General features: G+C 42.7%; 1 protein-coding gene across 1 annotated transcript in view; it reads left to right on the top strand.

Moving 5' to 3' along the window:
* The window catches only part of CFAP20DC (CFAP20 domain containing), a gene marked incomplete at both ends in the record, with an annotated part of 221,166 nt that overhangs the window by 170,949 nt on the left and 22,908 nt on the right, over positions 1-27,309 (top strand). Inside the window, one exon of the mRNA XM_080926402.1 lies at positions 5,220-5,281. Within this exon, the coding sequence (XP_080782528.1) occupies positions 5,220-5,281 (62 nt within the window). The remainder of the gene's footprint in view (positions 1-5,219; positions 5,282-27,309) is intronic.

Below are 27,309 nucleotides of genomic sequence, written 5' to 3'. Positions count from 1 at the left end.
AGTGGGCTAGAGAGCCCGCACAGAAAACGGTGATTAGCAACAACAGCTATTGTGTTTGCCACCAGCTCTGATTCCCTGGCAGTATGTACTGTTTAAGAGGTGTTTAGATGTAATAAATTAGTCCTTTAAAAGTGTAATTAAATGTAACCATATTTCTCTTCACAAATTGGCTTCTGTGGCCTTCTTAAGCTAAATGAATCAAGCCTATGGAGAAATCCATTGGCCTTTGACAGACAAATTTTTCAAAGTTTCTAACTTAGACCCAAATTCGATTCAAACAATACTTTACAACTTCTGTGGAAACCAGGCTACAAGCAATCGATTTTAGAGGTATTCTGGAAAGAATAACCCTCGTGAGATTTGTTCAGAAACTGGGTTCTAGGCAGCCTCAGGAAGAGAAGTAAGACTGAGTTATAATGAATTTTTAAGTAACTGTGTTTCTAATTTTGATTGGCAATAAACATGAAAGTTTTCCATTTATGGTGAGGATGTGGTGAGCATACACACACACACATACACACACACACACACACACACACACACACACACACACAAATATAGGTTCATATGATCACCAAAAGAATATAAAGCTGTTCTGGGCCCAAGTCCTATGTTGTTCATTTTCTAGGATCACCTGTAAAATGAATTCACCAAGGGCCTGTCCGTGTTGCCTTATCCCAGCAAATGAGCCAAGTTGCCAAAATAGGAGCCTGCTGCCCCTCACGGGAATTTCCTCGGGTTTTCTAGAGCACTGCCTCTTTTCATTGGCTCCTGGAGCTCTGCAGGAGTCCTGGGGCCATGCACATGGACTGAGGCTCTACAAGCAAAGGGAGCTTGTGCTTGTCTGGTGGGGCTTCCACACTGGCATCCCCAGTGTGTCCCACAGAGCTTGGCTAACCACCTTTGGTGGTTTTCTCTTTTTTTATTTTATTTTTTTACTACAATTATTTCTGTCCCTTCGTGAACTTGGAGTCAAGAAAAGCACGTGCTGTTCTCTGAGTAGATGTCTCAATGCTGTCATTTCTTCACATTAGAAATCCCCAACCATGACCTAATAAAATGTAAGCCTTCCCAGTTCAGAAAAAGTGAGCAAGGGGATTTAAATGCTCATCCTACGCATCCGTCAGTGTGGCAGATTGCAGAGAATAATATTTGGAGAAAAATGAGGCAAAATTCACTTAATAAAACCCCAAGCATATGTGGAGGTTCTCAGACAAGTTATTTATGGCCTTGATTAACCTTGCGATATTATTGCCATTTTCAATAGATTTTACATAACAACATAAAAATATTGTCTGAGCCTCTCAGCAGAGCAGGATTATCTTATCTCTTGTTCTTTTATTTAGCCTTCCCTGCTCTCCCTTACCTCAACATTTCTAGCAAATTGATCATAGGAAATCAAAGCTTCTGGGCGGTGGTTAATTTTATGAGCACAGCTTCCGTGTACTAGGCATGGCAACAGCGCCACCAAACGGGCACAGTCCTGCACTGCCAGGCGCTCTTCTGCGTTTTACATGAGTGCGTTGTAGGTGTTTCATACCTAATGGGTCTTAATTTCTTCTACTCTACAGACTCATTAGTTCCTCAGCTCCTTTAGGATATGCTGGGCTTGTTTTTTATCCGGGTAAAATAGGAAGGTAGGGGTTTGGTTGCGCTGCGCTGTAGATAAAATCAGAGGAAATTAGAAATGACTCAAGAAAACTCACATTAGAGTCACAGTAATTCTATGCTGTCAGGGAAAATATGGATATGTGTGAGTTGTGTGGCTGCCACTACGAAAGTCACCTCACAATATGAACGGTCCTTATTCTCAGAGTGTGTGCAGCCTGTTACGTCTGAACTACCACAGGCCCACATTTATCAGTGTGCTTAAAACTTACTGTCCTTAATTTTAAATATATAGTGACATGCTCTGAGTGTCAAGTCAAGTGGCTTTAATTTATAAAAATTGGACAGTCTCCTATGGTTCAGAAAAGAACTGCATCTCGGGACTCCTTTTGCCCTGCGGATCCTGAATGGACCCTGCCAGGTTGTTATTCAGAAGCCTTGTGTTCCGCATTCTGCATGGATTCCCAAGTTGCGGTGTTGAGATGGAGCCTCACTGGATGGGTACAAATTCTGGCTGCACGATTCCCTGGCAGGCATGATCTTGGGTTAACACTAGTAGCTGAATGTCCTCTTCTACTAAATGGAGTTAATTATAACAGCCCACAGTCTGCTGTGGGGCTCCAGTGAGATAACCTCTCAAGAATTAGCATGAAGTAAGTGCAGTAAATGTAAGTCACCACTGTTGCTGATGTGGCTGTTTGTAGACACTGTAAGTTGCTGCCATCGCTGGTGTTGGTGTAGTTACTTCTAGGCATCAGCAATGGCCATTTGCATCTGCTTAGAGTATTCTGTGGGTGAGGCTTAATCCTAAAATCAAACCTTGATTTTATTTGTCTATCGCAGAAACCGTCACCTGCCTAAAAACAAATTTACTGATGTATATAGAGAAACTCAGTGAAGGGAAAATGTCCCCCCTTCACTACCTACCCTAGATTCATGGCTGAGGATTTATAACAAAAGGCAGACTCCAGTTTTTTAAGCCTACAAATTAATTTCCTACATTTTTCATGACATAAGAGCCTCCAAACAGAAAAAAATAAAAAATGAAGACCCAGAGAAATGGTTCCACAAGTATCTCCCAGGAGAAATGGCTACTTGCATGTTGTCATGCTGGGTTAGACAGAGTGGGAACTCATGGAGAACTGTGCGTTAATAAAGGTGAGATAAGGGAGAGCTGAGCAGGGCCTTTCCATCGGCCTCTCCCTGTGCTCCTTCACTATGAGAGACAAAGGTGCAGGGAAGGTCACATAAGGACCCTGTGACCTGGCTCAGGAGCAGACCACAAACTGACCTTCTTTATAAGGTAAAGAGCAACGGCAGGGATGTGTGACCTGTTCCTCAGTGCAAGATACCATGTGTGGGCTGGCATGCCTTCAGCCCCGTAAAGCCCACCTGATGACATTTGACTTCACAGACGGTCTCTGGCCTCCGTCCTTCTTCATATGAAGTTTCCTTCTCTGAGAAGCTGTTGTTGTGTGTTTCCAAGCACTTGTGAGTCGTTATTGGATGCGCCTTTCTTCCTCCCTTGTATCACTGCATCTGTTTCGTATCTCAACATGAGCAGAGATGGGGAGGAGCCAGTGCACCCAGTGCAAATGGCTGCGTCACCAACACAGCAGGCACTGGAGCACGGGCTTCGAGTACACATAGAACTAATGGTCATAGACTTCAGGGGTGCACATCTGCTTGAATATCCGAACTGCAATACCCAGAACGTTCTGGAAATGCCTGTGGAAATAAAGAAGCAGAAGTCCATTTCCCGGAGGCCTCGGTGCTGCAAAAGCACTGGGTGAATACCAATGACTGCGTTATTGAGAATAATTTCCCAAACCAGCATGAGCTGGTCTCTCGCTATGAAATAATAAAGCCTAAATTGTCAACTAAATTTGACTCACAAATTGCTGAAAGTTTGATTTCTCTGGTGAGATGAGTTATGCCTTGTGACTTATTTCCTTCCACTGTTCTCCCAGGTGTTGTTTCTGATTACCGAGAAGGAGATGCCGTTCAGTCCCCAAAGTGTCTGAGAGCACTGAAATGCACTGTGTGTCAGGCTGAGTGGCGTTGATTACACATGGGCAGTGTACACATAGGAAAGGAACACATTTTACAAACCCCCACCGACTGTGGTATTAGTATTTTAGGACCCTTAAAATAAGGACTACGTGGGGAATGAGGAAGGTAGGCTCTCTATGTACAGCCACAACAGCTGCACCACAGCCACACCACAACCACAGCCACACCACACCACAGACACACAACACCACAGACACACCATATCACACCATATCACAGCCATACCACACCACAGACACAGAACACCACAGACACACCACACCACAGCCACACCCAAACAACAGCCACACCACACCACAGACACACCACATCACACCATACCACAGCCACACCATACCACAGACACAGAACACCACAGACACACCACACCACAGCCACACAACACCACAGACACACAACACCACAGACACACCACATCACACCATATCACAGCCATACCACACCACAGACACAGAACACCACAGACACACCACACCACAGCCACACCCAAACAACAGCCACACCACACCACAGACACACCACATCACACCATACCACAGCCACACAACATCACATCACACCACAGACACAGACACACCACACATAGCCACACCAAAGCAACAGCCACACCACACCACAGTCACATCACACCACAGAAACACCACAGCAACAGCCACACCACACCACAGTTGTTGACCTTAGCTTGAGCTCTGCACCGAGGGACCACGTTTACTCACTGGGGTAAGGAAACCTTAACAACCCCTCTGGCAGTAGGAGTTCTGAATGCAATTCACAAATGTATGCCAGGTGCCAACGTCTGGTAAAATAAGAAGGCCAAAATAAGGTGATTTTCATGTTAGAATTTTATTATTGTTAGGCACATAAGGAAAATATTTAGAATTATTCTCAAAATAGCATTAGCTGTAATGAACTTCTTCCCCAGAAAGGAAAAAACTCAAGTGTTTTTATTGGCATTCATTTGGGTTTTTTTTTTCTTTGTCTTTTGTTTTGTTTGTGTGTTATCTGTTTTTTAGTTGTTTCAAGTAATGGTGAAAGGTTTACTTTGGGGGTGTTGAGAGCCCCCATTTCACTAACACCAGCTTGTCAGCTCATTTTGATCAATGCTCACAGTTATCACACATGACAACTAAAGTGATCATCGCCAAATTACTGGAATTGAGACATAAATATGTTTTGCTGTCTCTGGTTATTGCCAGTGCTTTCAACAGGAGCTCCTCTTGTTTTCTTCTGCTGTCTCTGAAAACAGCAACAGCAGAAAGATTCCACGTGGAGAGCTCTACTGTGCGGCCTCTGTTTGCTTCACAGATGCTGTTGAACCTTACCGCCAGCGACTTGTCGGTTATACCGCCATGATTTGCTGGGGCTCTCGGAGCATTTGCCTGTGCTGTGGAAAGGATGGGGTATCAGAAATAAGATATCAAAAAAAAAAGAGAACTGTTGATATCAAAATATGAGAACTGAGGATTAATGTGAAGGGGTGCACATAGGTCACAGAGCTGATTGGTTTCTGCCTCACAGATGTTTTTTGTCTCTTTCAGCCTGTGAACCAGGGCCGTCACTATCAGAAAGAAATGAATCCACCTTCTCCATCTAACCCTCGGTAAGAATCATCAGTAGCCTACATGGTTTTAATACCATGTTATTGGTATCATTATGTATAATCATAACTACACATGGTTTTAATTTAAATCCTCTGACTTAGAAGGTTATTCTTGGTCACATACAATATATTTTCTGAACCCTCAAGCATCTCCCGGGGCCCTTATTTTGGTGGTGGTGGTGATAGTTGTTCTCCTGTGGTTTCTTTCTTTAGGGGACTGCTTGACTGCTTGGTTTGGTTCACTTTTGAAACAAAAGTCTCACCAAGTAACAGCTGTCCTGAAAGTTTCTGGATCAGGCTGGCTTTGAACTCATAAGAGATCCATTGGCCTGTGCCAGTGTCCAGCCAGAATTCATTTCTTCTGAAGTTTTACTTCATCCACTTTTCTGATCCTAACTGTATAGAGCAGGAGCCATCCACCTGTGTTCAACTACCTGACTACAGGGTTTTGAGCAAGCCATAAAACACAGGGTCACACCGGCACAATAATTACTTGATGAAATTTTGAGGAAGTTCAAAAGGGTAAATACATGAAAAGTTCTTAGCACACGGCAAGCTCTTCATGAGCAGTAACTTATGATGTTCATAAACATGCCACTTTAGTAGGTAGTTGATATCTTCAATATGAGTGTTTTATATTCCTTTAAATTTAACAAGATACCTTATGAAAGTTTAAATGACAATTCACTTTTTTCATAAATTTTTAATTTTGTAATCTGAAAATATTTTGAAATATTAAAAATATTATTGCCATCTGGATCACTTGTTAACATAATTTTAGGTTGATCAAAAATAAACAAATGTGAACGGTATTTTAAAACACATATAATCACCAGTCCACAAGAGGCTAGGATAGGTGGATTGCTGCAGGTCGGAGGGCAGTCTGGACTACTTGGTAAGTTCCAGATTAACCTGGGCTAGAGTTTGATCATGCCTCAAAAAGAAAAGAAAAGAAAAGGAAAAAGAAAAGAAAATACATAGTATTGTAATACTTCTTTCTTTTATATACTTATGGAAGCTAGTTTATTTCAATAAATCATTACTATTTATTATACACTCAGGGGTTATTGGGATCCAGTGAATCTCAAGCTCTGCTAACAGTCTTAGTTACAGGGATGCACCTCTGTGAGTTGCCCTGTCCGTAGGCTGACATCAGGAGAAAATTGCTCTGGCTCCAGAGTGCCGTTTGTTACATGGTGTTTGAATCTGAACTGCTATGGCCTGATGCAAAGGCAGATTTGCAGTGCTGAGAGCTGAGAAAAGAGAAAGAAGCAGAAGGGGTTTGTTCAATTAGAACACCATGCTGCATACTAGAATAGGGCAGTCAGTCTCAGGATAGTCATGGAGCTAAAACATCAGAGGGCAGCCAGGCAGGGTCTCTTCACCATCTTGGCTTCCATCTTCCCTTCTGGCCCATTTTTCTCTCTGAACACCAACTTTCTCTACTTCCCATTCCAAACATGGCTGTCCGATGGTACCTGAAATTATTTATGTATTACAATCCAATTTGAATATGGAGGCTAGTGAACTATGTCAGAATCTCAATTTCTACTTTCAAAGTGATTGGCTTATATTGGACCAAGAATCCAATTTCTGGTCAAATCTGCAATGAATAGTGAGCTAAGTCATGGGAAAGTACTAACAAGGCTCCTGGGAGATCATCTGCATGGCTTAGAGGACTTTTATTAGAGCTAGGAATATCGATGACTTGAGAAGAAATTGCACTCATCCTTGTGTTCCTCCTCTATGTACAGCTTGGAGAATTGTCACTGTCACAAATAATGAGTTTAAAATTTTTAAATTACAATTTCAGTGTATATAAAAAGGTATTTTCACATAGGTAGTTATGTAGGTAGGTCGGTAGATAGGTAGGTAGATAGATAAATAGATAGATAGATAGATGATGGATGGATAGATAGACAGATAGATAGATGATAGATAGAAAGATAGATAGATAGATAGATAGATAGATAGATAGATAGATAGATGATGGATGGATAGATAGACAGATAGATAGATGATAGATAGAAAGATAGATAGATAGATAGATAGATAGATAGATAGATAGATAGATAGGTGGGTAGATGATGGATAGGCAGATAGATAGGAAGGAGAAGATGCCACTTATAAAGTTGCATGATAAGTTTCTTTTCTGTATGTAAAAAAATCTGGAAATCCAACTTTAATCCTAATTCTAACAGCTGGAGAATTGTAGTGTGAACAAGTGAGAATGGCAGTAAGATGTGCTGAGAGTAAAGCTTAGCATGAGAAGAGGAAGAAAGGGCCCTCATCTCATCAACCAACTGCTAACTAGTAAATTCTCTCAGACATGCCTTCACTCTTTCTAAAGTTCATATAATAATACAAATGCCCTCATGAGTAAAAGGGAAAAAAATTGGAGTTAATGCCGTCAGAACCAAACGTAGGATTCTGTGACTTCCACCTGACTCATTCCTATGATGAGGAGTCACATGGTTTGCATTGATTTCACCAGACTGGATGAGTGATGGGGTGATCTGTGGCTCTAACTGTCCCTTTTCCGGGTTCATCCCAAAAGATAGACTACAAGAAAACTCACCAACACAACAGACACCATTTTTATGCAACCATGTATTCATTCATTTAGGAAAAATTAGTTTACATTTCTACATAATGAAATTTAAAAGAACAAACAAAAAAAAAATAGAAGGTATTTTCAACCCCATTTGCTAGCAAGTTAGCTAGTTATACACACATTTACTCTCACACACACACACACACACACACACACACACACACACACACACACTATTATATAACTAAAAAACCTACAGCTTATGTCCCTTAGCTCCTGACTCATAAATTCAGCAGCCTGGGATGTTGAGAGAAATAAAAGATGGTAAAACTCTGAGATCAGTGTGTGTCATCATCATACAGAATGGGAAGGATTGATTCATGTGATACACGTGATTTAATTTCCACCGAAGGCTAGCGTTCTGCTTCGGACTGATAATTATTGTGTTTCTTATAAACCATACCCCACACACACTATATTTCAGAATATATAGGACTTTACAGTTAGGGGGACAGATGGTTAATATGAAAACAGCTATGAGAAGCTAAGTCTCCAAGTGCACCCTCATGCACAAATGAATATCTAGCCTGATTCCTAGATGGGAGGTTTTGCATAGGGAGAGTCTGAGCAGTGGGTGAGGAACTCATTTTTGCTTTAGCCATTTCTACCGATTAATGTCTGAAGAACAAAGAAGCAAAGCAGGCTCAGACTAGGTCCGGCACCCATGCCTCCCTCCCCCCAGGAAACTGCTGGGCCAAATGGGCAATAACTGATTAGAAGTCAGGAGCCAAATGGCTAACAATTACTGATTAAGATATCCTGACCTTGCTCAATCTTTAAAAAGAAAAGGGGGGGGGGGCAGTAACCAGGACATGAGCCCTTATAAGAACAAAGCAAACTGCCCAAAGTACTCGACAACCCTGCCCCCACCCCAATTGGTGATTTTTGGCTTTAAAAGAGAAAGGAGATTAACAGGTAATCTCCTGTTACCCCGGGTGGGTCGCATGCTCCTGAGCTGAGACTCCTTGGGATCTTACAATATGGGTAAAAATCGGGTGTCAGTGTGGTTGTAATCACAGCAGAGATGGGAAGATAAATATGCATGTATCCCATGAACAGCACAGCAGAACGTTTCCCTGTGACAAGTGACCACATTAAGTTCAGTGAGATGCTTTAACTACTCCAGGCATCTAAGAACCTAAGACTTTTAAATTGCATATCCTCGTGTGCATGTATGTACAGATTTAAAATCAACTTTCAATTAACTTCACTAATGTAACAAAACAGTCAGCATCCTCAGGGTCTTTCATTTACATTTTGTATAGACAGATTTTCACTTCTGAAACATAATTGCTCTCTTTATTTTGTGTGTGTAGATTAATATCAGAGATAGTATACAACCCACAAAGCAAGCAAATTCAGGTGGTGGAAAGTTGGCTCCAGGTTGGAAATAGTGAATACATTCATAGCTAGTTTTTCTCACAGGGAAAGCATTCACTTGCGCTCTTGGGCAGTGCTTGACACTGGATGGAGGCAGGACGCAATGGTGATCGTTTTCCTAGGAAGTGAAATGCATATGGTTCAGCTCATCACATACCCCAGCGTGTCTCCATTTGCAGCAGAGCCATTTTCCCATGCATCCTTAGGCAGGGGGTTGTAGTTTCCATTATTTTTTCCTAATGCACCAACTGATATTTAGGCAGCCTCTCAGAGGCTAGGGCTCTTCCTCCCCATCTACTGACAGCTTACAAGGTGTAGAAATGGCTAACATAATCTAATACAATTTAGAGGAGTGTGGAGCAAGAGGAAACAATTTCACACTTCATTCATGTTGAGAAATGTTTCCTAGCATGTAAACTTGCATGCTGCCAAACAGAGCAAAATGGATGCTGTTTGCAGCCTCCGGTCATTTGTTTTGAAATCACCTATGGGCATGCGTTTAGAGCCATGGCGGGTTTAGAGCCGTCCCTTAGGCACAGCTATTTCTATGTTTATGCCGACTCCTCCAAACAGTAGAGGGTACTTTAGCTCAGGAATGAATTTTATGAAATCAGCTGTGATTGTGTTCTGGTTGTGTGTTCATGTGGATAGAGTTGACTGTCGCCTTTACCTATAGAATAGTGATGCTAGCTGCTATTTCACAAACTACTGTAAATTTAGGGAGAGGAAGAGATGGATTCAAAGGCTTCCTAAGTTCTAAATGCTCATGAAAATCAACAATATCAGAAACCGCTCTAGAGTCCCGAGGCAGTGGCAAATGGATTGGCTTTCATTGTTGTTCATCACTATCTGGGGTTTTTGTTGTTGTTGTTTTCTTCAAATGTTATCGCAGATTATGTTAGGGTCTAAATCCTTTGCCACGTTTTTGTGTGGTATGAACATACTTATAACTTCAGTTATCTGATAAATCCCTGAAGACTCTGACAAAAGATTAATAACCAGTAACCTCAGTTCCTGCTGGCTCAGCCCGCCTGTGGAAGCAAGCTGGCCTGTCATCTTAGCATGTGCAGGGTACTCAGCCTCTTCATTTCTCTCCACTTGTCAGGATTCTGCCTAATGTCCTGCCCCCTTCTAGTGCTCAAGCCCCGTTTTTTTCTGGCGCAAAAGAGAGAGAGGGAGGGAGGGAGGGAGGGAGGGAGAGGGAGAGAGAGGGGAGAGGGAGGGAGGGAGAGGGAGAGAGAGGGGGGAGGGAGGGAGGGAGAGGGAGAGAGAGGGGGAGGGAGGGAGGGAGAGGGAGAGAGAGGGGGAGAGAGAGGGGGGAAAGGGAGGGAGGGAAGGAGAGGGAGAGAGAGGGGAGAGAGAAGGGGGAGGGAGGGAAGGAGAGGGAGAGAGGGGGGAGAGAGAAGGGGGAGGGAGGGGAGGAGAGAGGGGGGGAGGGAGGGAAGGAGAGGGAGAGAGAGGGGAGAGAGAGAGGGGAAGGGGAGGGAGGGAAGGAGAGGGAGAGAGAGGGGGAGAGAGAGAGGGGAAGGGGAGGGAGGGAAGGAGAGGGAGGGAGAGGGAGAGAGAGGGGGAAGGAGAGAGAAGATGCACAAGTGAGTCCGTGGAGCTTGCATTCAGGTCCCTCTTCCCCTTCTTACATCTGGATCATCTCAAAACAAGACAGACTCCTTCCGAAACAAACACCTCATTCCTCCCTCCTTTGTTCTTAGCATTCTTCCTGCTGCCTGGGTTTGCATGTGTCTTGATCTGCATATACAGAGGCACAGGTTGCTCTTATCATTCATTTTTCTTGCTATCTCTCTGTGAAAAAAGACATCAGCACATCTTGATTTTGGTATTCCATCACACAGATTCATGGGTTTCTGAGGCTTCAATTCTCCATATTTAGAGCTCCACTGCTCTTGTGTTGAAGGCCTGTGTCTAACCTTGGTGCCACTGGGGAGGAATGCGGGAGGGGGGGGGCTATTTGGAGGAAGCATACCATTAGAGATGTGCCCTTGAGGGCGGGCAATGTTGAGACCCAAGCTGCTCCCCTACTCCTCCTCTTCCTCCTCCTCCTCCTCCTCCTCTTCCTCCTCCTCCTCTTCCTCCTCTTCCTTCTTTCTTTCTCTTCTCTCCCTCCTCCCTCTCCCTCTCCCCCTCCCTCCCTCCCTCTCCCTCTCCCTCCCTTCCTCCCTCCCTCTCCCTCTCTCTCTCCCTCTCTCTCTCTCTCTCTCTCTCTCTCTCTCTCTCTCTCTCTCTCTCTCATGTGTGTGTTTGTGTGTGTGTGTGTGTGTGTGTGTGTGTGTGTACATGTACCTCTTGTTTGTCATAGAGTGAACAGACTGCTGCATGTCCCTGTGGGATACTGGTCCAGATCAACAAAGCCAATAACAAAGACTTGAAACCTCTGTCTCTGTGGGTCATATAAAGCCTTGCTGTTTTTAGCTTAGGTGTTTGTTGCAGTAAGGGAAAGCTGACTAACACACTTTCTGTGGCTTACCTGTTTCTCCCTTTTGCCTGTATTGTTGTCTGGGTGAGGTTAAGAGTGCCATCAGCCTTTGAGTTAAGGGAGAGAGAGAAAGGGGAGGAGAGACACGTGGTATCAGGGACACAGTGGGAAAGAAACTGCTCCTGAATGTTAGCATGTTCTCTCGTGTGCTTGGTGGAAAAGGTCTGTTCGCCTCAGCTGGTCATTCATATCCACTTTACGAAGTCAGTGCCACTTGCTAGCCGTGTGTTTGGGTTACCTTTGCTGAAGAAGCTGCACTTAACCCTGGCTGGCCCAGATAACCAAATAGAACATTATTTTTAAAGATGTCCAAGTGTGTATGTGTGTGCACATATATTGTGAGTAAGAAAATGGGAAACCGGTTTATTTCAAGCATCTTCCTTCTTGCCCCCCCCCGCCCTCCCCCCGCTACCATGCCCCTTCTGTGAGGAGATAAAGAGATTCTCAAGATCTCTGCTCTACCATAAGAACAGACCTTTTTCTCCAGCCAAAGCCAGATGTCAGAATGGCTTTTTTTTTTTTTTTTTTTTTTTTTTTTTTTTGCCTCTGCACTGCCTCAGAGAAAGCCCCAGAGAGAAGATTTTCAGAAACAAACCAAATCTCTTGAGAATCTTTCTGCTTTTTACCTCCAGCCACTCAGGTGCTAGGACAGTAACCTACCCAACTCAGAGAACCCCTGTCCTCCCTGGGCTATAGGAGGTTCAGCAATTTATCTGCAGAGCCATGTGGATGAATTGTAGACAGCTTAGGGTCGCCTGTCCTGTCACATCTTCCTCCACTGCTTTGTCTCTTGCTGCCCTGTCCATTCCACTGTCAATCCTGGTTTTCATGATTCTTCTCCCTCAGCCAGTTCGCTAAGGTCTCAGACCCTAACTAGCCATGTGGCAACCCGGTTTCCCCTGCCCACCTACCCAAGACAACTTTGTCTTCACTTTCTTCTGTTTCTTCCTGGACCCGCCTCTGAGCTGGGTAACCCTGCTCTTCACAATCTTGGCCATGACTGTTAGCTCTCTCTAGGGCTCCTGGCACTCACATTACTCAGCCCAAGTCTTCTGGTTTCTCCAGGCTGTGGATTAAGACTGGGAATCATAACCGGTATTTTAGTTACTGCTGTGTTTCCCAAAGTTGTGAACTTAGGAAACCCATAACAGTAGAGATCATCTTCTCCATCCCTTACCCAAAACCTCTATGCCTGAAATGACACTTCTATTCACTGGACAGTGAACTCACTGTGTCCCACCGTCCAGTGGAAAAATGGTAATTACCAAAGCAATTGTTTACTATTCTTAACAGTTGTATAGCTTCAGTTTCTAATTAAAAGATTCTGATTTTTAGACTAACAAAATCCTTTAGTGAGCGTAAGTAGTAATTCTAGTTTATAGCATCTTTGTTCTGCTAGAGATGAGGGAAAAAGATTTCAGAGAATGACACAAACCTTAAGAAATTGAAGACCATAATTATTGTCAAGTGTCCACAGCGAGCCAGGTCTCTAAGCCCACAGTCTCATTGTTCATTTTGCAATCCAATGCAAAAGAGCTTCCTTGTCACTTACATAAGAAACTCCAACAGCCTGGGCCATTGCCAGTGTACTTCAGCCTTTGCTTTAGTAGTGCTTGGTGTTTCTGAAGCCCTTATCCTATGACCTAAACATGCCCTCCCTAAGCCTGAGGACTTCCCAAGGGGACAGGTCCACGCTGTGTCCTGCATTTGGCATGAAGATGAGTGAGGGGCGGGGCTGAGCGGAGCCCAGCACAGGGAAAACGGCAGCCTTACAAAACTGTTGCTTGTGCACAGACTCTGCTTCCATTAGACACTGTCTGTTTCTTCCCTGCATTTCTTTTCATTTCTCTTAATGAAAAACATTGTTTTTTAAGTTGACTGAAGTTAAAACATGATTTCTCATTTTAGCAATATGTTTATTGGCACTTATAGCTTTATATTATGATGTTCATTACACATAAAATTCCACTCAGTATAATAAACCCCGTGTGAGTCAAATGTTTGGCCTGTTTCAAATGACTTCAAGGTGAAAAGGCAAACAATGCTTAACTGATTTGATTGAACTAACACAAACATTATTGTTGTATTGACTCTTTCTTGCCCATTGATTTTTAAAAGGCTTTACGTTCCTTGCTATCCATTAAGGAAAATCAGATGCAATTTGGTGCACAGGACCGGGAAACACTGTTGGGTATTGTGTGTGTATAGTCATAGGGGAAAGAATCATTTTTAAACAGACTTATCAGGAAATAGTTCACATATTTTGCTATGAACAACTTCTTTGCTCTTGATTTTTGAGTTAGCATTTGTGACTGCTGGATTGTCACTAGGATACATGGCTTAGAACGAGTGAAATGTCATGGTCAACTGTAGGTGGCTTTATTATTACTTAAGCTAGACTCTCACATGGCCTTGTGTTTTTCAGTTCATGTGTGTAACAGATACATGTCATGCTAATACTGCTTTCTCTTTTGCATGGGATTCATCTCTCAACTATAGATGATTCTTTTCTTCACACAAGTATTGAAACTACTCATTGACCACTAGAATTAAAAGAAATTTCCATCACAGTCTGGTCAGTGTTGTGGCTGGCAAAGAGTACACTTACCTTGTTTTTCACAGTTTGCCCTCCACAGACTCTAACAGCATTCTCACTGAAAACAAAAACTGTCTTCATTCTGCAAATACAAGTAATGCAGAGCTGGAGCCCAGAGGAGGCTCTGATGTCTGCGTCCAGGATAATGGAAGAGGTGGGAGAGAAAGAACAGCTGCCCCCGTGACGGTCTCCACATTCTGAGGGTGAGCTTCCAAATTGAAGCTGGAGCCAGAAAGTGCTGTGAGCAAGGCACACAGTAAATGAAGACCTTATGTATTAGGGAAGGAATGGATCTGTCACTTGGAGGGATTGTGAGGCAAGGAGCAGTTTAGCTGATTACTCAGTCAGAAAGCAGCTTGGTGAAAAATGTGTGAGTCTGTGCTGATTTAATGATATTCTTAAGCTACAATAACACTGCAGCTGTAATATAATAACACACTTGGCTTGCATTTTTAAGTCATCAACATATTTCTAGTTTGACCTTAAAAATTCCTTGGGCTATTCTCTATTAAAATCAGTGGCATCTGAATCAGGAGAAAAGCACCCTCTAAGATGTCGCAACAATACCTGACCTTCCCAAGCTGCCGTGTGCATGGCTTCCCTCCAGCATCTCTCCACAGCTCCTGCTTCTCCTTCCAAACCTAGTTTCAATTGTGTCTTAATTATGCCAAAATCTCCTGTAGGTCTTGAGGCATTTCAATCACAAAAAAACAAAACAACAACAACAACAACAAAAAAAAAAAAAACCACAACCTGTCTTCTACCAGCCATGCTCAGTGACATGCTAACCTGTCCTCACTGGCTTTCATCGTCGTTTTTTAGCTTTTTATGGTGGTTGAATAAGCCTCCTGTTTTCCCAAGGGGGCGTGTGGATGAAATGGGGTCAGTTTGAGTGTTCACTCTGTCTTAGCAACAAAATCAATCACTTTTATTTTGTATCATTGCAAATATTCTTCAGGAAAAAAGGCCCTGACCCCCTTGCCTAGTCTCTGTCATGGATTCAATGATGCTGTCTGCCCAGTATCTCCAATCCTTCCGATTTTCAGACGTGCATTCGGTTGGCACTTATATGTTCCCTTTCTTTGGCATGCTGCCAACCACACCGCTCATTATAGCCAATAAATTAGTAACAAAATGGCTTTACTCATCGTTTGGCATTGGCACACAGAACAAGTGGGGCCTGGTGGTGCCATGATGCTCTGGTTATAGCACAGTGTCTGGCAGGAAATGTGGGTTTGTATTCTTAGGAAATTATTCAGCCTTTCCAAGCATCGCTTCAGTTATCCAAGGTAGTTACTTTCTTTTCCAGGTTTGCTACAAGGGTCCAGTGAGGTAATACATGGGGCCTCTCATGAATATTTTTATAAACTAGTATTAAATTCATTAACAATACAAAAAGTTTCATGATTTCAAACAGAAGTAATAGGGGGTCACTAGTAAACTGGGGATAGAGAGGAAATTCAGAGTATGAGGCATCCAAGCATCACAAGAAGGCTAAGAAGGTGATTTACCCAGCGATCTCTTCAAACTCTGCGCATCTGCGCCAGAAAATAGGCTTGACACACCTCGGGTGTTTCCTTCGTTATCAGACAAGATAACAAGAAACCTGCATGCCAAACGTGGTGAACCTCCTTCTCACGTCTCCCCCAGAACAGTGCGTTGAGCTGCTGCCTTCCTCACATGCTTCTTACCGTCTTCTACCACATCTGAGTCACTTCGTTCCCTCTCCAGTCCCTTACATGGTCTACTCCAATCGTTCTGGCCCTGACATAGCCCTGCCCAGCTACCTTGGCACACTGTTGGGCTTACACAGCTGCTGTCCTCTCAGCTGACCATTGTCAGGACACTGCCTCGTGGTGTGGGGTGGATCCTTTCACATTTGCAGTTTTCCTGTCTCACTCATGACTGCTCACTGTCTTTCCCTTGGACTGTTGCTAAAGACTAATAGAATGTCTCCATGCACAGCTGGTGCTTTTAACCACAGCCTGTTCCCCACAGAGCAGTTAATGTGACCTCTGTAAACACACATCTGAGCCTACTCTTCCTCATTAAAACCTTTCACTCACAGGCCAGGCCCCTGCTTGCTGGTTCAACCTTATTTCATACAGTTTTCCTTGTAGGGGGTGTGTGTGCAATCCACACTGGCCCCCCGCCTGTGTGTGCCTTCTGTCTTCATGGTGTCCACCTAGCCTAGTTCACACCCCTTCGGACACCGCGCTGCCTGTCAAGCATCCTGAAACATGAACTTCTTGGAAGCTGTATGTTGTTACATGATTCGCTGATGATGCTAGTCCTGCCCTCCATACGATATGCTTTACAGGAACAGCACTGAGAACTAAATTCATAACCTCAGGGTAGGGAGACAGTGCCTAAGCAGGTCTCCAATTTCACAAGCCACAAAGAAAAACATTAATACATTCTGTTATATTAAAACTGAGAACTTATTAAGGACACTACTTCAGGTAAAAGACACACCACAGGATAGAATATTTGCAGTACAAGGGTTACAGCCCACAACATAGAAACAAAACCCAAATCAGTAGGAAAGAAAATAGAAACAACCCAAAACAAAGATAAAATGACCGAGACTGACGGGGGATATATAAATACCCCTGCTTGGGACATCATGTGTGTACTGCCAGTGGGTGTGAATACACTGCTGGATAGGTGTGGATAGAGCGTGTAAACGCCATGGTGTATGTATGAACACCTGCAGGAAGGGAGTGATGCCTTGGCAAGGCGGTGTAAACACACTTCGGAGGGCTCTGAACACACTGACGATGGATTGGTGATGTCCAGCCAGCCAGGATAGAGGTTAATATAACTGCTTTGGAAAGCTGTTTCATAGGAGCCAAACATATCAGAGCTTTCTATCCAGTGACAACACTCCTTCATATGTAGCCAATGAAAAGGCACCCAGAGGTGTGCATCCAAAGTCATATCCAAAGGCTGAGTGTCCAGTCCCCCCTCCCAGAACTGCTCTGAAGATTATTTTTATGTGAGAGAGATTGAGCTATAAAACAAGATCTTGTCTTTTTCCATTTCTAAGTAGCACCTGAAATATAGCTGCCACCAGTCAGCAGTGACCAAGGGAATTTCTTGCTTGTGGTTATTCAGGATCCTGGTTGTCCACCTGCACTGTCAGTAAGCTTTCTTCTCACTGTAGTCTGTCAGTTGACCCAACCAGCCCAACAGCCACAAAATGGAGAGAACTGGCTTTGTATGCTAGAAGAAACAAACTGTGCTGTACTCACAAGATGGAATACTAATTACACCCTCAAGCATGTATGAATTTGTCAGATACCGTATTTAGAAAAGACCCTGGATAGCTAAGGAGTGCATACTGGATGCTTCCATTCCTGTGTGGTTCAAACTTGCATCTTGAACTGTAGCGAGTGTCGCCATCTGGTGGCCTTGAGGGAAAGAGCACGATGTCTAAAAGGGGCGAGAGGGGACTCCTCTTTCCAGGCTTGCACTGCAGCCAGTCCCTGAACATTTATGGCTCGTGCACCTGGCCATGCAAAGTTCAGAGGCAGTTCTGGGTCCAGTGTAGCCCGACAGCGCTCCCTGATCCTACAGTGTCTGTCGGTCTGTTTCACAGTTCTGCAGAGTGAGAACCGTGTGACTGAATAGCTGAGTAATTGCAGTGCCTGGGCTAGCCTGGCCACTGGAGCCTGGGCTAGCCTGGCCACCCTCCCTCGGAAGTCTAATGGACTCGCAGGGGTGGCCCATGCCCATGCCATGGGATCATTTCATCTCAAGTGTTTTTTCAAAATAGCATTTACCCTCGCATCTGTTTAGAAGTCCATTTGTCACGCACATCGGCATCCAATCGCAGTATTTCTCATTAACTGAAATGTTACATTAACACACTCTGCAACTGCAGAAATTAATCTCGTCAGCGGAATATCCGCCCACCGGATAGAGCCTTTCCTTCTGCATATCCTTGTTTTATTTGAGTACTGAAAATAGGGGTATGGCCAAGCATTCCAAGGAAACCAGAAATCACTATGCAGATGCAATTTCTGAAAACCCAACTTACTTAGGGAGGAAAAAGATACCTGGGGTTATCTTTTACACGACGCCCACAGGGCTGAATTACAGCACTGACTTAAACCCCACCTACTCTCTAAGCGCTGCAAAATTTCACAGGGAGGCTTAAATGAATTGGTATTTGTATTCTAATCTTAGGACAATTAATTCTGGGTTAGAAAAGGCTGTCATTTTCTGTTCTTGACTTGCCAAAGGCTGAGTTAGACTGCTTTCAGCATGCTGCTGCTTTAACAGCCCGTAAAGATGCCACACGGAACTCTGCTCAGGAGGTCTTTCTGGAATCCCAGCTTAACCAGCATTCCTGTTTCCACCTTGTGGCAAGGGTTGATTCTGTGCATGTGTCCTTCCTGGAGCAGTCTGTGCTCACGGCTCATCCTTTAAAGAAAAAAAGAAAGAAAGAAAGAAACCACAGAAATGCCCAGGCTGGTAGAGCTCATAGCTTGGGACTGGATGAGAGTTTTCGCTTTGCCCTTACTTGACTTTGAATATTTGGGGAAAATTCTCAGTTTGCAGATTTAGCTAATAACACTACAATGTCACTCTTCTCTGTTTAACATTCAGCTTTGTTAATCAAGAAAACCATAGATTGGCTCTTTGCATGTTGATTAAATTGATTACAGCTGTGGGCTTTGATAGCACTTTTTTTTTTCCAAGTGTCTCTAATTAATCAGACAATGCTTGATTGGGCTTTTCTGTTTTGAGGAGATAAACTGACTTCCTCCAGAAGTTTCACCCCAAACCATTCTCCCTTACAAGGTAAAGACAAGAGTCACCACCCAAGTGACTTTTTGGTTTCCTTTTATCCTTCAGCAACTTTAAAAAAAAAAAAAAAAAAAAAAAAGGAAAAAGAAGAAGCAGGACAGATGGAGGGGAGAGGACCCTTTTGAAACACAGATTAAAATCTAATATTAATGTCGCATGCTCATTGGACACAAATTTAGAAAGTGTGTCCCCTCGGAGCTGTTGGGGTGGCCTGCCCTCTACAGGGAAGTGTCTCTTTAGTCTCCTGCTCTAACCATTATCAACCTATGTTCCTTGAACTGTCAGGTGTGGTCTCCTTTTCTTCAGATCCAGTTTCAGGAAGGAGGGTTCTGCACGGCCACCCACTTTTTAGTCATACCTTCAGCTGAAGCACCTGTCATTCATGTAGACACAAACCTGATCATTTCCAGGAGCATTGCCAACAGTGAAGAGGACCTGAGATGCTCTGCTTTCATCTTTAGAGACCATCAGTCAAGTGACACAGGCCACCAGGGCCTTGGCTTACATGGGGAGAGGTGACAATGAGAAAGGCAACCTGCTGTTAATTAGATTTCTCGCCCATGCCCAGACAGACCACACCAAACACGGTTCCATGTGGAGAGGTTTTAATAGAACGGGATGGGGCAGGGGTCAAGGCCGGGCGAAGAGAAGAAGAGAAAGAGAGAGAGGAGGAGGGGTTTCGGTCTTTTGTAGGGGTAGTGACTTCACTTGCTCCCAGGTGGAGATGGGATTCAGAACGGATGTCTTCTGGGAATGCTTTGGCTGTTTCCATGGCAATTGATGTGCTAGGTTCCTGTCACCTGTGGATGGAGCCATTGCTGGAGGAAGGGGCTATCCTAATGCCAACAAACCTGTTTTCCTGTCCCCTCCCCATCAGTAGGTGGGTCTAAAAAACATGGTATCCAATATGTTCGTGCTCACCTAATCACTGAGGTCCTCTGTTTTTAGATATTTCAGAAGACTTGCCATCTCATCATGGTGGAAGATGAGATGTTCAAACATTAAGGTAGGAAGTAGCTAGGGCTGGACATGGAGCTGAGCGAAGCCCTGATTCTAACCCCAGCCCCGAAACAACAATAGTGCCTGCTGTGCACTGAAGCTAGAGAGGCAGAGAATAAAAAAGATGGGTAGCCCCTCTTTTTACTGTCAGGGGTAATGGTAACAGTTTCTTGGACATCTAGAAACTTCCTACCCGTATACTAGGAAACAAAGCTTATGTGCTTTTGTTTAAGGCTGGGATGGCCCTGCCTCGGCACTACTTCCTCCTTCAGTAAGTAGGTCCTGAGCATCTTTCTGAATCTGTATACAAACACTGGTTTATTTTTCACAAGCTTCTAGAAAGCCCTTCCTCGATTGGCTGAATTGTGACATCTAGGTGATTTCCACATTTGCTATTGCCAAGGGAACCAGAACCAACATGCTCAAGCACTGCCCTTTCAGAAGGCCACAGTGAATGTCTAGTGTAGAAGGTAATTTGACAATTTACCTAATTGCATCCCCATTCACTGATTTACTTCTGCCAGAAATCTAAGTATGTTCCCATCTTGTTTGTGGTTTGTGACAGGGTTTCTTCTCTCTCTCTCTCTCTCTCTCTCTCTCTCTCTCTCTCTCTCTCTCTCTCTCTCTCTCTCTCTCTCTTAGATACTCTGTATTTACATTTGAGATGTTATCCCTTTCCCATCCCCCTCCCTCTCCAGTTGCTTTCACAGAGGCACACTCCCTCCTGATCACCCTCTCCACCCCATTGCTTTGGCATTCCTCTACATTGGTCAAACATGCCCTCTCTGGAACAAAAGTCTCTTCTCACATTGATGCCAGACACCTCTGTCTTCAGCTACATATGCAACTGGATCAATAGGTCTCTCAAAGTGCGCACAGTGGTAGGTGTTTTACTCTATGGGAGTTTTGGAGGGTTTGGTTGGTTGATAATGTTATCCTCCCATGAGGTTGCAACCCCTTTCAGCTCCTTAGGTCCTTTCTTTAGCAACCTCATTGGGATCCCTGAGTTCAGACCTATGGTTAGCTGCAAGCATGCTCAGCTGTATCTATATGACTCTAGCATAATCCCTGAGGGGGCATCTCTGTCTGATTCCTGCCAGTAAGTACTTTTTGGGATCAGCTATACTGCTTGGATTGAGTGACAGCATATGTGATGGATGGATGGATCCCCAGGTGAGGCAGCTTCTGAGTGATCTTTTCTTCAATCCCTGCTCCTCTATTTGACCTTGCATTTCCTCCCATGAGAGTTTTGTTCTCTTTTCTAAGAAGGACTGAGGCATCCCCATTTTGACCTTTTTTATTTTTGAGCTTCATAATGTCTGTGAATTTTTTCTTGGGTATTGGGTATTCAGAGCTTTCTGGGGCTAGTATCTGCTTATCAGTGAGTGCATACCATGTGTGTTCTTTTGTGACCGGGTTACCTCACTCAGGATTAAAGTTCTCCATTTCTATCCATTTGCCTACAAATTTCATAAAGTCATAGTTTCTAATAGCTGAGTAGTACTCCACTGTGTAAATGTTCCACACTTTCTGTATCCATTTATCTGTTGATGGACATCTGGGTTCTTTCCAGCTTCTGGCTATTGTAAATAAGGATGTTATAAACATGGTGGAGCATGTGTCCTTGTTATATGTTGGAACATCTTTGGGGTAAATGCCCAGGAGTCGAATAGCTAGGTTTTCAGGTAGTACTTTGTTCAATTTTCTGAGGAACCGCCAAATTGATTTCCAGAGTGGTTGTACCAGCTTACAACCCCAGCAACAGTAGGGGAGTGTTCCTCTTTCTCCGCATCCTCGCCAGCATCTGCTGTCATCTGAGTTTTTGATCTTAGCCTTTCTAACTGGTATGAGGTGGAATCTCAAGGTTGTTCTGATTTGCATTTCCCTGATGATTAAGGATCTTGAGCATTTCTTTAGGTGCTTCTCAGCCATTTGATGTTCCTCAGCTGAGAATTCATTGTTTAGCTCTGTACCCCATTTTTAATAGGATTATTTGATTCTCTATAGTCTATCTTTCTGAGTACTTCGTATATATTGGATCCTAGCCATCTATCAGATGTAGAATTGGTAACGACTCTTTTCCAATATTAGGCTGCCATTTTGTCTTCTTAACAGTGTCCTTAGCCTTACAGAAGCTTTGCAATTTCATGAGGTCCCATTTGTCAATTGGTGATCTTAGAGCACAAGCCATTGGTGTTCTGTTCAGGAATTTTTCCCCTGTGCCTATGTGTTTTAAGTTCTTCCCCACTTTCTCTTCTAATAGTTTCGGTGTACCTGGTTTTATGTGGAGATCTTAGATCCACCTGGACTTCAGCTTTGTACGAGGAGATAGGAAAAGATGGATTTGCATTCTCTTCCATGCTGACTGCCAGTTGAACCAACACCATTTGTTGAAGAGGCTGTTCTTTTTCCATTGAATGTTTTTAGCTCCTTTGTCAAAGATCAAGTGACCATATGTGTGAGGGTTCATTTCTGGGTCCTCAATTCTGTTCCATTGATCTACCTGACTATCTCTGTACCAATACCATGCAGTTTTTATCATAATTGCTTTGTAATATAGCTTGAGATCACAGATGGTGATTCCCCCCAGAAGTGTTTTTATTCTTGAGAATAGATTTTGCTATTCTGGGTTTTTTGTTTTTTTTTTTTTTTTTTTTGTTTTTGTTTTTTTTTTTTTTTTTGTTTTGTTTTGTTTTTTTTTTTTTTGTTGTTGTTGTTGTTGTTTTTTTGTTTTTTTGTTTTTTTGGTTTTTTTTTTTTTTGTTATTCCAGATGAATTTGCAAATTGCTTTTTTAAACTCTATGAAGAATTGAGTTAGAATTTTGATGGGGATTTCATTGAATCTGTAGATTACTTTTGGCAAGATGGCCATTTTTACATTGTTGATCCTGCTGATTCATGAGCATGGGAGATCTTTCCATCTTCTGAGATCTTCTTCAATTTCCTTCTTCAGAGTCTTGAAGTTCTTGTCAAACACATCCTTCACTTGCTTGGTTAGAGTCACCCCAAGGTATTTTATAGTCTTTGTGGAGGGTGTCGATTCCCTAATTTCTTTCTCAGCCTGTTTATCCATTGCAGAGAGGAAGGCAGTTGATTTTTTTGAGTTAATTTTATAGACAGACACTTTGCTGAAGTTGTTTATTAGTTGTGAAAGTTCTCTGGTGGAAGTTTGGGGGTCACTTAAGTATATTATCATATAATCTGCAAATAGTGATATTTTGACTTCTTCCTTTCCAGTGTGAATCCCTTTGATTTCTTTTTGTTGTCTAATTGCTCTGGTCAGGACTTCCAGTACTATATTGAATAGGTAGGGAGACAGTAGGCAGCCTTGTCTAGTCCCTGGTTTTAATGGGATTGCTTCAAGTTTCTCTCCATTTAGTTTGATGTTGGCTACTGGTTTGCTGTATATTGCTTTTGCTATGTTTAGGTATGGGCCTTGGATTCCTGATCTTTCCAAGACTTGTCATGAAGGGGTGTTGAATTTTTTCTAATGCTTTCTCAGCATCTAATAGAGGATCATATGGTTTTTTTCTTTGAGTTCGTTTATATGGTGGATTACCTTGATGGATTTCCATATGTTGAACCATCCCTGCATCACTGGGATAAAGCCTACTTGGTCATGGTGGATGATTGTTTTGATATGTTCTTGGATTTATTTGGTTTACAAGAATTTTATTGAGTATTTTTGCGTTATGTTGAGAGAAATTGGTCTGAAGTTCTCTTTCTTTGTAGGATCTTTGTGTGATTTAGGTATGAGCGAAATTGTGGCTTCAAAGAACAAGTTCAGTAGTGTTCCCTCTGTTTCTGTTTTGTGGAATAGTTTGGAGAGTATAGGTATTAGGTCTTCTATAAAAGTCTGCTAGAATTCTGCACTGAATCCATCTGGTCCTGGGCTTTTTTTGGTTGGGGGGCTTTTGATGAATCCTTCTATTTCTTTAGGTGTTGTGGGACTGTTTAGATGGTCTATCTGATCCTCATTTAACTTTGGTATCTGGTATCCAGAAAATTTTTCCAGTTCCTCTAGATTTTACAATTTTGTTGAGTATAAGCTTTTGTAATAGGATCTGATGACTTTCCTCCATTTCTGTTGTTATGTCTCCCCTTTCATTTCTGATTTTGTTAATTTGAATACTCTCTCTTTGCCCTCTAGTTAGTCTGGCTAAGGGTTTATCGATTTTGTTGATTTTCTCAAAAAAAAAAAAAAAAAAAAACAGCTCTTGGTTTTGTTGACTCTTTGTATACTTCTTTTGTCTCTACTTGGTTGACTTTGTTCTGAGTTTGATTATTTCCTGCCATCTACTCCTCTTGGGTGTATCTGCTTTTTGTTTTAGGGCTTTCAGCTGTGCTGTCAAGCTGCTAATGTATGCTCTCTCCAGTTTCTTTTTGGAGGCACTCAGAGTTATGAGTTTTCCTCTCAGTACTGCTTTCATTGCATCCCATAAGTTTGGGTATGTAGTGTTATTTTCATTAAATTCTAAAAAATCTTTGATTTCTTTATTTCCTCCTTGACCACGTTATCATTGAGCAGAGCATTGTTCAGCTTCCATGTGTATGTGGGCTTTTTGTTGTTTTTGTTGTTATTAAAGACAAGCCTTAGTCCATGGTGATCTGATAGGATGCATGGGAGTATTTTGATCTTCTTGTATCTGTTGAGGCCTGTTTTGTGACCAACTATATGGTCAATTTTGGAAAAGGTGCTGGAGAAGGTACCATGAGGAGCTTAGAAGAAAGTATATTTTTTTGTTTTTGGATGAAATGTCCTGTAGATGTTCATTAATTCCAGTCGGTTCATAACCTCTGCTAGTTTTGCTGTGTCTCTGTTTAGTTTCTGTCTCCATGATCTGTCCATTGGTGAGAGTGGAGCATTGACATCTCCCACTATTATTGTGTGTGATATAATATATGCTTTGAACTTTAGTAGGATTTCTTTTATGAACATGGGTGCCCTTGTATTTGGAGCATAGAAGTTCAAGGTTGAGAGTTATCTTGGTAGATTTTTCCTGTGATGAGTAAATAGTGTCCTTCCTTATCTTTTTTTGATAACTTTCACTTGAAAATCTATTTTATTTGATAATAGAATAGCTACTCCAGCTTGTTTCCTGGGCCCATTTGCTTGGAAGGTTTTTTCCCTGCCTTTTACTCTGAGGTAGTATCTGTCTTCGTCTCTGAGATGAGTTTCCTGTATGCTGCAAAATGCTGGATCCTGTTCACATATCCAGTCTGATAGTCTATGTCTTTTTATTGGGGAATTGAGTCCATTGATGTTAAGAGATATCATGGAATAGTGATTTTTGTTTCCTGTTATTTTATTGTTAGAGGTAGACTTATGTTTGTGTGCTTTTCTTCTTTTGGTTTCCTTGCGTGACTATTTTTTTGCTTTTCCTTGGCTGTAGTTTCCTTCCTTGTGTTGGATTTTTCCATTTAGTATCCTTTATAGGGCTGGATTTGTGGACAGATATTGTGTAAATTTGCCTTTGTCCTGGAATATCTTGATTTCTCCATTTATGGTGATTGAGAGTTTTGCTTAATATAGTAATTGTGTTCTCTTAGAGTTTTTATGATGTTTTTCCAGTATCTTCTAGCTTTCATAGTCTCTGTCGAGAAGTCGGGTGTAATTCTGATTGGTCTGCCTTTATATGTTACTTGTCCTTTTTCCCTTACAGCTTTTAGGATTCTTTCTTTGTTTGGAATATTCTTTTTTTTTTTTTTTTTTTTTTTTTTTTTTTTTTTTTTTTTTTTTTTTTACTATTATGTGTCGGGAGGAGTTTCTTTTCTGGTTCAATTTATTTGAAGTTTTGTAAGCTTCCTGTATGTTCATGGTCATCTCATTCTTAAGGGCAGGGACATTTTCTTCTATGATTTTGTTGAAGATACTTACTGCGCATTTTAGTTGATATACCTTGCCCTCTTCTATGCCTATTATCCTTAGGTTTGGTCTTCTCATTGTGTCCTGGAACTCCTGGACATTTTGGGTTAGGAACTTTTTGGTTTTTGCATCTTTTCTGACTGTTTTGTATATGTTTTCTGTGTTGTCTTCGGCCCCTGAGATCCTTTCTTCCATCTCCTGTAGTCTGTTGGTGATACTTGGATCTGTGACTCCTGATTTCTTTTCTTTTTTCTTCTTTTTTTTTTTTTTTTGGTTTTTTTTTTTTTTTTTTTTTTTGGTTTTTCATCTCCAAGGTTGTCTCTTTTTGTGTTTTCTTTATTATTTCTATTTCCATTTTCAGTTCCTATATCTATTTGGTTGTGTTTTTCTGTAGTTCTTTGAGTGATTTTTCCTTGTTCTCCTGTAATTGTTTAAGGGAGTTATTTATGTGCTTCTCCAATATCTCCATCATCATCATGAAGTATGATTTTAAGTATAAGTCTTGTTTTTCTGGTGTGTTTGGCAATCCACTACTTGCTGTGGTGGGAGAGCTGGGTTCTGATGTTGCCAAGTTTGTCTTGGTTTCCATTGCTTAGGTTCTTTCGCTTTCCTCTTCCCATCTTGTTATCTGTGATTATAAGTGATCTTATTGTCTCTGAGTGGAGCCTGTCTCTCCTGTGGATCTGAGGGCCCGTGGGCTCAGGATGGAAATTGGTTCTGGGTGTTTGGCTCCTTGTAGGCAGGCAGTGAGTTCTGATTGCAGTGACTCTGTTCTGTCTCTGTGAGCTCAGGTGGGAGAGCTCTTGTGAGACTGTTCTGAGAGCTTAGCCGTGTGCAGGAAGATCCTAAGTCTTGATGGCGGTCACCCTGCCTTCTCGCTGGGCCGGAAAGAACCCAATCCCAGTGTGCACCAGGCTAGTTGGCCTCCAGAGGCTCCAGTCTATCCCTCCCGGGACAGCCTGAAGGGTGTGTGGCAAGCTCTCTGTGGGCTCAGGTGGACTAGCACTTGCAAGGCTGTTCTGGGGTCTCAGCCATCTGCGGGTGGGTCCCAAGTCTTGATGGCAGTCACCCAGCTCTCTAGTGTGGGCTCTGGTGGGCTCAGGTGGGAAATTGCTTGCAAGGCTTCCCTGCTTAGGATAGAAAGCATTTCTGCCGCTGGACCAGGTCTGGCTTTTGGCCGGAAGTGTGCACCCCCATTCAGTTCTGCTGCTTGAACTTTGAGAGTTCTGTACAGCCTTTCCCAGGGTAGAACCTGGGCAGAAGAAGG

Source organism: Micromys minutus, assembly GCF_963924665.1.
Source record: "Micromys minutus genome assembly, chromosome: 12".
Classification (NCBI taxonomy): domain Eukaryota; kingdom Metazoa; phylum Chordata; class Mammalia; order Rodentia; family Muridae; genus Micromys; species Micromys minutus.
Note: the sequence above shows the minus strand (reverse complement) of the source record. Positions and strands in the feature narration are given on the sequence as shown.